Raw genomic sequence first — 13,166 nt, 5'->3', positions numbered from 1 at the left:
GCCCACGTAAACATCCTACAGACTGTTCTCCAGATGTCAGTTCCCTATGACTGGGAAGAGAACGATTTTGCATGCATAGATACATCCCCCACCCCATCCAACTGCACACACACACAGACAAAGACTGAAACACATTAAGACACACTAAGTGACCTGTCATCAACACCAACACCAACAGATGCATCACCCTAACCCTCAAAGCTGTCCAGGAGGATGACACATGTCCGTGTGTGTCTGACTTCTTTCATCAATGGGAAACATATACAAGAGATTAACAGCTCTATGAACTGTTTTTAGTTGAGTCATTCAGAGCTGATAATTTTATGAGGAGAAGACCCACCACAACCTTTAAATGACCTCTGCCGACCAACACCCAGCTGAACCTCAACTTTGTCATGTCAAAAAAAAAAAAAAAGAAAAGCCTTTATTGAGGAAAATCTACCCTTGATATTTAGATACAGGAAGCATCAGGAAAAGCTTCATCCTGTCCTGGGAAGACTTCAAAACACACAGGGTCACTCTATGTCCTTTACGATTGAAATGCAATGACTTTTACAGTACGACACCAGGAAGGAAACAAGTTTCACTTCAAAGTTACAGCTCTGTCCTTTTGCTTGTAAACAGATTCGTAAATTATGGCGTCTTGGCAGAGCAAACTCCCTAAATTGCAGCTAACAAGACCAGGTGTTACAATATTTTGGATGTGGATTTAAGTATAGAATTCCATTTTACCAAGTTCACCACAACAGTATTTTTTTGTTTAGAAATAGAACCATGGAATGATTAGTCATAACATATTACAGTGCTGGTTCACCCAAATTACGAGCAAACATATTTTCTTATGTCCTCTGGAGGTATCCAGCTATACAGATAGTTTCAGCATTATCTGGCCAGGTTTTCTGGCGCCACCCAAATACAACAGAGATAAATGGAATTTCACTTGTGGTGCTCCCAGCATTGGAAAAAAAAAGAAAAAAAAATCTACAGCAACATCTCCTTCCAGAAACAATGTCCTGCTTACTGTGGGTAATCCACAGACCAAACTGTGAACAGTTTTTATTGGAACTACTGACTACTGAAGACAGATTGCCTATAAAAACTGTTGACAGTATGGATATTAAGCTAAGCCTGTCAATGAAAGACCTAAGCTCAATAGTCAAAAAAATGATGTCCTATGTCTTTTCCTCACACAAAGAGGTGTGAATATAAAGACACGTGGACTGTCAGCTCACTCATTTATTGAGCAGTTCTGATGATTCTCTTCCTGTGTCTTCATCACTACATAGACCCTCCTGTACAGTCAGAAAGAGCTCACTCAGACATACACGATTATGAGCATCATTAGTCAAGGCTGACTGCAGCTGGACATCACATGACGGACAACTAGAGAAAAGAAAAAACAAGGCTTTTGATAATAGGGCTGGACAGATACTGCACAGCTATTACTTTTCACTATCATCACATTTTTGCCTCTATTTGTTAGTGTAGAGAGAAGGGATATGACGTGCAACAAAGGTCTTGCTGTCTGAGTACCAGCTAAAAGGAGGACCTCTGTCTGGTGGTTTATTCCATGCCAGGGTTTCCTCTGACAGGCTTTACCACCAGCCTAAACAAACAGAGCCAAATGAGCAAATACACCAGAGTTTGCTGAACTAAACAGTTTAGGTGAAGCTAACCGTGTGTTTAGGGCTAATTTTCAAATTAATGCAGTATATTTGTGCTTCTAAATGAATCTCTGTGCACCTTCCATACAACAACAAGCACAGGACAATTGAGCTAAACTGGCTGGCACAAAATATCCAGCAGCTTGACAGTGACATGATCCATCTGGACAAGGCTAAGTGTCTCTTAACCCTGGAAGAGTGGATCCGGGGGAACAAAGAAGTAATGCAATTTTACTCATACTCGCTAACGCTAAATAAACAGCTGGAGGAGGTAGTTTTGACTCTTTTCTCAAATACTTTTAGTCTGAAATACATATCAAAATGGATCTTGTAGAACAGGCATTTCCAGTGTGTTACAGACTATGATCCACACTTAAAAGTAGGGCACAGCTGGATCTTCTGCTGTGTAACGTAATTACATTAAGTTATTTGAAAGATTAAAAAAACACAGATTGTTAATTTGTGTGATTTCTAAAAAAAAATAAGGTCTTTACATCCCATCCAGAGCAGCAGAGATAAGAGGATTGTGCTGCGTGAAACAGCAGGATGTTTTTATCTCTGGCCGGAGGGACAGATGGAGCAATAAAAACTTTCTACTGAGGAAACACAGAATGAACTTTTGTGTAGAGATCATCAAGATCTCAGACCATCAGATCTGCCTAGTGCAGCAATGTGGTGTGTAATGGTGCAAGTGAACTAGAAACTTCCATTTTAAATCTGCTGTAGCTCAACTACATGTTGGTCAACAGTAATCTCGTCAACACTCATTTTATATACAGTTTAGTGCAATTTCATTAGGTTTTCAAACCTTGTCAACTGTGGTTTTGAGGCATTTACATACATACATATCCTTTCTATTCCTCTATAGTTAAAGTGGAACAGCAACACTGGGTAGCAGTGGAAGGAGAAAGTTTTATCAAGACAGTACACTTAAACCAGCAGTTAAAAATGTCATAAAGTGTTTATTCATTAAGTGTAAAATCTGAAAATTGCAAAGTTCATTCTAAGCTGAAATTATTCTGTTTAAATTGAGCTTCACATTCAGATCAGCCCCAATGTATTTCATGTAGGAGCAGTGTCATTGCTTCAGAATACACAGTCAAAATGTCAATAAGAAATGCATCCTCGACATATAGATTTGTGTCTGCTGAGGACTTCATACTGCTTGCAAAGACTTCACACACAGATACACTTGTCCATGCATTGTATATTAAGACAGTAGTAACTTAGAGAGTATGAAGGCCGGAAAGGAAACTAGCTCCTAGTTCCACTCCTGCCCATCCCAGCAGTGTAAGTTATAGCCCCCAGGGACTGCTGGCAAATGTAAAGCTTGAAAAACCAATCAAATCATGGTCTGTGTATTCGGTGTGGCTAATGGAGTGATACACCTACAGCAGGGTCTGGTTCTTCATCTAAAAATCACTCCTGCTCCCTTCTTCATTTCACTTTAACACATGTAAGAATCATAAAATAAATATCTTGTGTTCTTATCTGTTTACTTCAGGTCATGTACAAATGTGTGTTGTATCAATGCTGGACTAAAAACTAATTGCATGAATGTGGAACGATGAATGTGGAAACAGGCCTTTAGGACCGGGAGCAATATGTGTACAGCAGCAGAGGTAGGAGTCCTAGAGAGAAATAGAGGAGAAAAGGAGAAACGCAGATGCAGAGGAAGAGGGAGGCTCTCTGCAAAGACACAGATGAAAAACACTGAAGACTAGCCAGTGTGAAACCAGCCAGGGAGAAACCAGCCAGCAATGTAATGACAGGCAGCACAAAGCCCATGTTTGCCTTGTCGTCATCAAATCTAATCTCGCTTTTGAGTCTTTCGGGATTAAAATGACAACCGTGGCTTATGATAGAAAAGCACAACTGCTTATAGCAACACTGTCAAAAAATTTGAAATTAAAAAACACGAATAGTGACTAAAACTCAAACCTTCCCACCAAATGCTTCCTAAATGAACTGGCAGCCTGTGGACCAAAGCTCAACCGTTGGAACCTTAAGGCCTACATCTGTTCAAAGACCACCTTTAAAATAAATAACAAGGATGTAACAGGACAATGGGATAAAAATAGCGGCTACACAGATTTCTTTGGCCATGAAATAAAGTTAAAAATCAAACATTAGTGAAATGTCAATAAGCAAAGGGCTCTGCTACAAACTGGCTTATTAAGTGAAAGCTTTAGGTGGGACCCAAAGGAGTACAGCGCAGGGCACACATAAAGGTCATCTTTAAACTTCTCACACAGAAACACCTGGAGGTCACACAAATGCAATGATGCATTTGAACCTTTTCACGCACTCATGTACGCACACACATACACACAGACTGATGGCACTGCCTGTGACCTTTGGAGCCCTTTTTCATTAAACTCAGCAAGGGGGAGGGTGGGAGGAGAGACGGAGATCTAATTTGAGGACATGAGAAGAAACAAGGAAGTTGAGAGGAGACCTTTATGTGTGTGTAATTGGTCTGTGGGGGAATTGCCAACATGCACACCACAGGAGGCCACAGGCCCTGCTTTAATAGCTAACCTTATAAAAGTCATTAAGGCCTCTGAGACGTATGTGTGTGAGTGTGGGGCAGGTGTGTACATAGAAATATTTGTGTGCTGCTTTGGGACCAGAAATAAGATGCTGCTTTCACTTATCTGGTTCACACACTACATCGTAAACGTGCGAAGTTATCTGCGTTCCCCACATGTGACAGCGATGGACTGTGAGAAGCAGGTACACATTCACGAACACATTCGACACTCTCACCTTCTTCTCACATTCACAGTGCTGGCAATATGATCGTGTGGACATAACCAGAAGAGAGAAGTAATTTTCAATATGGCTGATTAACCACGGAAAGTTACCTGACGTGGTGAGAGTCAATAAACCTGTCATCGATCAAATATCTGCGCTTCTTTGTTTCCCTATAAAAGTGATTTAATACTTAGCCTTTCCTGGCAAGTGCAGGGTGGAAAAGAAATAGATAAGTCAGAGTTTTTTTTTTAGTATAATCCTAATTCTGTCTATAATCAGCACTTGCTAAATTTGTTAAAGGCATAATATGAAAGAAACTGGACAACAGCACAAACAAAATAGTGAATCCATGAAATAAAATGTTATTTACTAATTGTTTCATATCGGTTAAGCTGTAAAGCACAAATACACACACATGGGTGTCCATCCTCCCAACATCTAATAATCACTGTCTTTTTAGCTCTATTTTTGGTCTCCACCAGCTCCTTCTGGAAACTCTGTTTTTTCTCTGGCCTTCGTGGTTTTGTTACTGCAAGTGAGTCCTTTTACATTCACATAGTCAGTTTATCAAATGTTAATATGAAAACACTGATCAGAGTAGTTTTAATGTTACGCTTTGTGAACCAGTGGAAGACATGGCCTCTCTGGGTGGTCTTCCAAAGAATTTGATATGTATTTTTCATCTGGCTACACTTCATGCAACACTTACATGTCCGTATGATGGTGTAAGTAGCTCAACTCACTCACCTTCTTCTGCAAGACATTAACCTTCCTCTCCTTGACGTCCAGCATGTCCTTCATGTCTCTGATCTCTCCCGTTAGTGTGCTCTTTTCATCCGTCAGGTCCTGCAGCTGCTTGGTCTTCTTGGTCAGGAACTGCTCCTTCTCTTCCAGTCGCACACGCAGAGCATCTACCTAAAAAGGACCGACACAACAAGTTAAGTACTGATAAGCACAAAAGAAACCAGACAGAAACAATAGGTAAACAAACCAATACAGAGATTGAAAAGGTCAGATACTACTCATTCACGGAGTTAAGTTAGACAGCCAAGCATATATGTTGAATACAATCTGTAATAGATTTTAATAATCAGACAGTTTGGGATGGAAAGAGACCAGATTGAATGAGGGACAAAGACAAAAAAAACACATATAAATACAAAGAAATACAGAAAAAAGATTCTGAAAGCTTACAGCAGGATTTTTTCCAGTTCTCTGACAGGTGGACCATATGTTATTATTCAGCACTGGAACTGACATGTCTCAACACATTTACTTGTTGACATTTGGAAGTAGTAAACGTTCAGCTTTGACCTACTGTTCATAATATGAACTACTGTGGACTGATGCAGTAAAAGTGTGTGTGAGTGAAAGGAAGCCTGGAGCTTGTCCCATCATTTGTTATTGAGAGCTCTGTATGATTGGGCCAGCGCTGCCATAGATCAGACTACTCACACACTTCACACTCACACATTAAAATCCTCTGTATCTGGCTGTGTGCAATGAGATGAGTGATATCTGAGCTCACTCCAGAACTTGTTATTGGACATATATGAGTGTTCTACTGCACCGCCTACAGTGACACACACACACACACAAACACTCAACTGGCTGTCATGAACAGACTATGTGCTCCTCTGTTCCTCTTCAACACCTGATTACATTTCCAGCACTTTTTGCCATGGCGCAATGAGTGAACCCATTTGAACTTAATTTTAAGTTGTGCGTGCCTTATGAATTCAAGACACAAACACACACACACACATAGGGTAGATAAAGGGAAACAGTAAAGGAGGGCTAGTTAACATTTTAACAAGCGTTACTTGGACACAAAGGGGATGGTGTGAAAACACTTAAAGCACAGGCTTTGTTGCTCTTCTCTCAGCTATTTCACTGAGCACTGAAGAAAACTCATAAAGGGAGAGAATAGCTGTAACTGTGTACTTTTAAATATGCTCTACCTCAAAGGACAAGTGTGATGTACTTGTACTTCACTTAAGATGAGTTTTATGCTACTTTGTATCTCAACCCCACTTCAGAGAAAAACAACTTTTTTACTCCACTTAGCTACTGAATATTGAGAGCTTAAACAACTATGATGAGCACATAAAACAAGAAGGACTGTTAAATCTTTAATTAAGCACAACTAAGAGTATATAAAATAGTGAGAAGGAGCAGAGACATTAAAGTGACTGCTTTAGTTGAAAGATTTGCCTTCTTTTCAAGAATTATATGACAAGATCAACACAGGGAGGAAACTGGCTTATCTAAGCATCAAGACTGGAGGTGGGACTGTACTGTTATGATGTCTTCATCATTCAAAATTACAACTACCAGCTATATTGAGAGGACACGACCACAGTTACTTCCTACATGTCTGTCTGAGTGTGTGTGTGTAAAATGAGAGTGCAGTCACAGACACACACAGAGGACTCCCCTCATGCAGTAGCATTAGAAGCAGGCCAGGACCCCCAGGTGTAAGATGGAGAAGTATTTATCTCATATTGCTCCTCTGGCAGGCAACCAGAGTCTAATACTGAGCCCTGCTCTGTCCTCGCTACTCCACACTGGCACACACACAAACACACACATACTAGTGACACCACTAATCACTTGTACAAACAGTATCTATGTGCTGATGACCATGTGCTTCTTTATGAGTGTATGTGCATGTGCATGCCTGTCTGCTATTGTGTGTATGAGACAGAATAATGAGGAAACACAGACCCCCACCTATTCTCTAACTCCACCTGGCAAAGAGCAATTTAGCAAGAATGTAACAGAGAGGCCTAACAGGAAATCCCTGCTGTCTCACCTGCACTAGTCCACTAAGCTGTGATAGTACAGTACTGACGCTCTGCTAATTCCCTCTCAAAGCACTCATCGCTGCCAGGCACAGGACGCGAACAATAAGGACAGAGAGATGGACAGATCACACAGGGGGTTGAAAGGATGGAGAGGGTGAAAGAAAAGTGAAAGGAGGTGTGGAGCATATTAACGCCACTGACAAGCTGCTCTTCGACTGGCTAATACCACTGCTCCATCAGCAGGTTTGTTACAGGAAATACTATATGGCTTTATCAGCTGGCATACATACTGAGATGATAGACAGCTCACAAGTCAAGGTGATGAACCTCCCTCTTCTCCTTCAATTTCCTTTCCAATTTTCCTTTCCCTGCAGTCCCGTCCTTCTTAATGTTGTCTTCCAGCAACACCTCTCTCTCTCTCTCACCCTAAAACTACCACCTCTCTTTCAACACTGCAGTCCCCTCCAGCAATGCTCCAAACTCTCCAGGAGTTTTCCTATTGCCCTTTAAAGGTGTGGGTCCTGTGGAGAGACAAAGTGATGTGTCAGCGTGAGAAACCCCTCAAGCCAGGCTGTCTTTGGGAAAAGCCCACATTCGCATGGTGATTTCGAAAGTTTGTGTATTGTGCATTTGTGTATCAATGTGTAGGACTGTCGCAATGAAAAAATAAAAATGACTTAATGATAAAGAAAGTAATTATGGTACGTGCAGTAATGCTGAATGCTAAAGTGTATCTGGTTGTCACCTCGGATTCACTGCCCAGTGGGCCAATAAAGTTACAGATTCACCGTGCAAGTTCTTTAACTAACTTGCCAACTTGTCAAGCAAATGAATTACTGCATTTGACCATTTATTTTTAAATCTCATTTCTTTGGCTATATCACTAACTTCAGGGCATTATATATCAAGTAAATTTACATACAGCCAACAACAACACAAACACACATAGAGACAACAAAGGTAATGCTAGCTGAGCTATATGCTGTAATATAAAGTTCCAAAAAAAGCAACCTGAAAAACAGTTTCAGGCATCCAAAATATTGCTCTCATTTTTTAGCTTTCGTCAAATGAATCTCAACATTCACAGTTTCTCTCTCTTTGTCCTTTAATCTTTCATTAGTCCAACATCACCCTAGACTGCGGGAGTATCCACATTACCTGTGCAACATGCAACGCCAAGTTCAACAGGCTAACCTACAAAATAAACGGTAAATCAGCATAAAACATGGTGAAACTTACAGTTTAAGTACCGGAGGTCATGAACAGCAGGTATTGAGCCTTCCTTTGAGCTATCACTAGTGCTCTTATTCCTTGCTGAATTTTTGGAGCCTCGATTTAGCACAAAACAAGAAGAGCCGAGTGCCGTGAATTTAAGAAAAAAGGTGAAAATATCAGTTGTTGTGGTTGCTTGCCATCTCCTGAGGTTGGCTTCTCAGTCGTGGTGTATTTTAATATTGCAGTTATTGCAGTCCAATCCACATGAGAGCAGTAACATGTAGGCTACAGCAGAACCCCTACAGGACAACTGGGGTACTTATTCTCTCATTCCTACACATTTTTTTGGTTAATTATATAAAAGAAAGAAAAAGAAAGTAAAAGGTAAGGGAAAGATGTAGAGGGGCCCATGCTGTCCATTCTGGTCCAGTTCAAATCCAAAGGGGACATTTGACATTGCATTCAAACGTTCCTGAGATAAGATGAAATAAAAACACATCTACTGTATCACCATATCTTCCCCCAGAACTCCACTTAAACTTTCCAACCCTTCACTCAGCACCGTATCATTTGAAAAAAATGACCTTGATATGTTTTCAAGATTCTGTGGTTGCGAAACTATTAATTCCTTGGAATTTCTTTAAAAGAATACACTCAAACACAACTCTGAATGTGCATGCACGCGGGCATATATTCAACAGATTTCTACATTCGCACATGTATGTACCTGCAATTAAATATGCAGCATGCACACATGTGCATAAACACACAGTCATTCTCCTTGACTTCCTCTCTCATGCTTGCAATGACAGCCAAATGTGGATTCTGGACACTGGTTAGCAAAGTAAAACAGGGGCTTAAAGAAAACAGCTTCTCTGTTTGTCCTCACCTCCCTTTTTCCTGCCTCACATTTCATCATAAAAGTTTTTCTGGCAAGCAAATCTGCAGAGGTATCAGGCCCAGTGTCGGCTCTGGGCCGCAATAAACAACACAGGGACTATATGAGTAGACCACAGTCAAAACGGCAGAACCAGAGACGATGGGGAGACCACAGCAAAGGCCAGGGGACACACCAGCGCTCGCATATTCGCACACTAACTGTTGCACTCTCACTCCAGAAAAATCTATCGAATATGATTTCTTGCTCTAGCTCTCTCTGCCCTTCTTCGTGCTTCTTCTGTTTAAAGAATATGTTTGAATGTCACTGCAGCTGACAACACTACCATAAAAATTGTTCAGTCCCAAGAGTGGGTCTGGTGGAGTGCATGTAACGTCTGAACTCCTGTCTGCTACACACAGCTGTGTGAGCGATTCACTTCTCTGGCTGTATGACGTCCAGCCAGCCTGGATAAATACAGCAGAGGGCAGCCATTAGACTTAATTTATTTAAAGGCCTGTACTGTGAAATGAATCATCAAAATTTATGAAATAATATTCACCTAATTTATATTTGTCTAGCCATTAATGTGGCCAAGTCTGGATTATATCACTCAAAGAAGGAAGGCTATTTCATTTCAACATGAACCTAGACCACCAGAGTCTCTCCTATCAGCTGTAATCATTCAAATATCTCTTTTTATTGAAACATATGGACGAAAGCGAAACCAAAAAAATTCTCATAAGATGAAGAAGGGAGAGAATGAATGTGGACTGCTAAGTTCAAACAGCCAATTGCTGTTAGTTTTGTTTTCCCTCTGAGTAATGTCTGTTATTGCAGATTGTTGAAAGGTGCATAAAAATGGCCAATCCAGTTTATAAAATACATCTGTTTACATTACATACTGTACTGCCTCACACAGCTGGTGTATAAGCACCTGACTGTGGGCACCTTTTACTCACACAGATGTGAGAAGGTGTGTGTTAAATGATTCATAGTTTCCTGATGAGGCAACAGAAACTTCCAGTATGGATGTCAGGAGGTCACTGTAGAAGGTTGTGAGCTTAGACAGCATGAAGACCAAAGTGTGATTTTTCTAATGCATGTTGCCGTGTGTGTTTGTGTGTGCATGTGTGTATGTGTGCATACGCCTGTATGCGCAGGTAAAGGGGAACGTTGCAAAGTCAAAGAGAAGAATGGAGCCCCTCTCAGAGCAACTGTGAACAAGGGCTGAGGTTCTCCAAGGTCTTGCACATGCACACACACAGACACACACACAGACACACACACCCTGTATATACAAGCACGTGCACACACAGAAGAATTCCTCCCCACCTGAGCTGGCCGCACCAGACATGACGACACCGGAGCTGATCTGTGCGGAAATTAGAGGACATTCCCTGTTGTGGCTTTTTGGCTGGGTGTCATTTGATGGTGTGTCATCAAAACAGGCAACAGTCAGAGCTCTGATCAGGAATCCCATAATGGGCAGATCACCTTAGGGTCAGCTTGGGATAATAAGCGGATGCAAACTGCCTCACAGCAGGGGCTGCGAGGTAAAGAGTGAGGCACAGTTTCGTCGTACACTCCGACATCTGTGGCTCAAACCGTGGCAACACAGCTGTCTGCCCACAGGCTACAAGGGGAACATGGGAAAGCACTGATGTTAACAAAAAAAGGAAGACGCATACATACACTTGTACAGAGCCATGAGGATCCACTAACAAAAGATTCTTTGTCAACAGACTGAATGAATAAATGAGTAAAATGTTTTCTGCCAAAGTCTAAAATTCAATCATGCCATACTTTTGGTGTTGTAGCAGAGGATGGATATATGAGACAGAAAATGTAAGGGGACTGAAGCCATCACACTAACCTTCGCTTCACACAGCTGCCTCAATGCCTCTTTCACCCTCCATCCATCATCATTACCTCCTTCAACAAAGATGGACACACACACACACATACACACACACAAGATACACATATACAACACACACATGCACATATAAAGGAAGAGACGCTGCAGGCGTTCCCCCTCATTAACACTTGGTCCTTCTTTGATTATTTTTCCTGATCATTTCCAGCACCACATGCCAGGTTGCTACATCCTGTTTCTAGGGAATACATTTCCTGACAAAACACACAAAACAGTCACTCTGGCAAACACGTGCAGAACGATCACAGGTCTGCAGCGTGCAGTAGGTGCCTGAGATCATCTTGATTTCTGCTTGATCAACCAGGAAAACAGTTCCTTGTCTGTCATTGTGCTGGTGTTTCTAACACACCCACAATAACTTGAAGTAAGGAAAGAACCAGGGTTATCACTTAAAGATTTAGGGAGATGTACTGGCACAGATGTAACACAATATTTGCAATTATGTTTAGCCCATAATCTCAAACCGGGAAGTGTTTTTTTTTTTTTTTGCTTTGTTTTGTTTGTTTTTTTTACCTTAGAATGAGCTTTTTATATATACAGAGGGAACAAGTCCTCTTCCACAGAATCCACCATGTTTCTACAGTAGAGCAGAGTGGACAAACAAAACCGTGACTCTAAAGAGGACTCTTCACATTATTAACAACAGACTTGAGACAAAAGTGAAGGGTTCTCCTTCAACTGCAGTTTATTTCTCTTATGAACTGCTCCTCTCTCATGTGCTCACTCACAATCACCTTATTGTCATAGTCTGGGGCTGTCAATTAATATATCATCTTTCTCATCAGCTGATCACCCACCTCTACTGTTAGCCCGTCGTCTTGCTCCTGTCCATGTCTCTCTCTCTGACTTCAGTTTTCTCTTGCTGTTGCTTTACAATCTTCAGACCTATCAACCCATCAGTCTAAGCAGAGTCATCAGTCACCACCACGAGCACTGTCTGGACTCTAGGGAGGATTTATCCTGCTGCTGCTCAAGGCAGACAAAATCTCCACATGGAGTCCAAGTGCCACTTTCTGTCAAGACTTAGTCAAGACTCAGATCAACCTGTCATCATAAATCATTTATCTTTAATTCATTCATTTGTGTCTCCTGGTTGAACTGCAGGATCTTCTAGTTTTCTATATAACTCACTCTATACTGAGTGTTTCAATCAGGTGATTTGGCTGTGTGCTTTTCCTCTTGCTTCATGCTGCCTTTGCCTCTACTCTGCTTCCCTGCTGGACTGGGCATATCACATTCGTCTCAGCTTTCTCACAGCAGTTTGCCTAACATGGTCCCACTTCCAGGCCTTCATACCTGCATAGAGAATGTTAAATGTTGTTAAATGTAAATAATGTTTCCTGTTTTATTTTGTCATTCACTATCCTCTTGTGTCATGTTTTGCTTTACACTCCCTGTCTTTGTCTTATTTCCTGTCTTATTTTGATTGCCCTGATTAGTTCCACCTGTTCCTTGTTAGTTTCCCTCCCAGGTGTATACAGTTTTTGTGCTGCCAGTTTGCCAGTTTGTTATGGTATCCTTGTGTGTCTCCCGGTTGTCTGTTTCAGATATTGACTCTTGCCTGCCTCACCATCTTGTAAGCCTTTATATTTTAAATAAATATTATTAAATTGCACCAGCTCTGCCTCAAGTGTCTGCACCTGGGTCCAATTCCTCCTGTTCTTGTTGCACAAACTGGCCAAAAATGGACCCAGCAGACACAGTCACTCTTGCCAGCTTGCCTACTTTAGTGTGATGCAGGATGTCTTTTATGAGGAACCTATACTTCTTGAAAGTCCTTACCTGTTTCTGGAAGATGGACTCTGAATTTTCATCTGAACCTGTCACTCTCATCTCCACTACACCCAATCCCCTGTTCCAGCCCCATGTTCCCAGCTGGGTTTTGACAGAATGTGCAGGATGGTCTT

General features: G+C 41.3%; 1 protein-coding gene across 13 annotated transcripts in view; it reads right to left on the bottom strand.

Annotated features, from left to right (window-relative positions):
* LOC124063278 (ERC protein 2-like) overlaps window positions 1-13,166 on the bottom strand; it is a 149,886-nt gene that overhangs the window by 107,797 nt on the left and 28,923 nt on the right. For all 13 annotated transcript variants that reach the window (XR_006844079.1, XR_006844080.1, XM_046396745.1 and 10 more), the window contains one exon: window positions 5,169-5,336. Coding sequence is in view for 11 of the 13 variants with exons in the window: in XM_046396745.1 (XP_046252701.1) it covers window positions 5,169-5,336 (168 nt within the window). In the remaining 2 variants the exon portion in view is untranslated. The remainder of the gene's footprint in view (window positions 1-5,168; window positions 5,337-13,166) is intronic.

This window comes from Scatophagus argus, chromosome 8 (genome assembly GCF_020382885.2).
Source record: "Scatophagus argus isolate fScaArg1 chromosome 8, fScaArg1.pri, whole genome shotgun sequence".
In the NCBI taxonomy this organism is placed as follows: domain Eukaryota; kingdom Metazoa; phylum Chordata; class Actinopteri; family Scatophagidae; genus Scatophagus; species Scatophagus argus.
The sequence above is the reverse complement of the archived record's forward strand: the minus strand, read 5'-3'. Positions and strand labels throughout refer to the sequence as shown.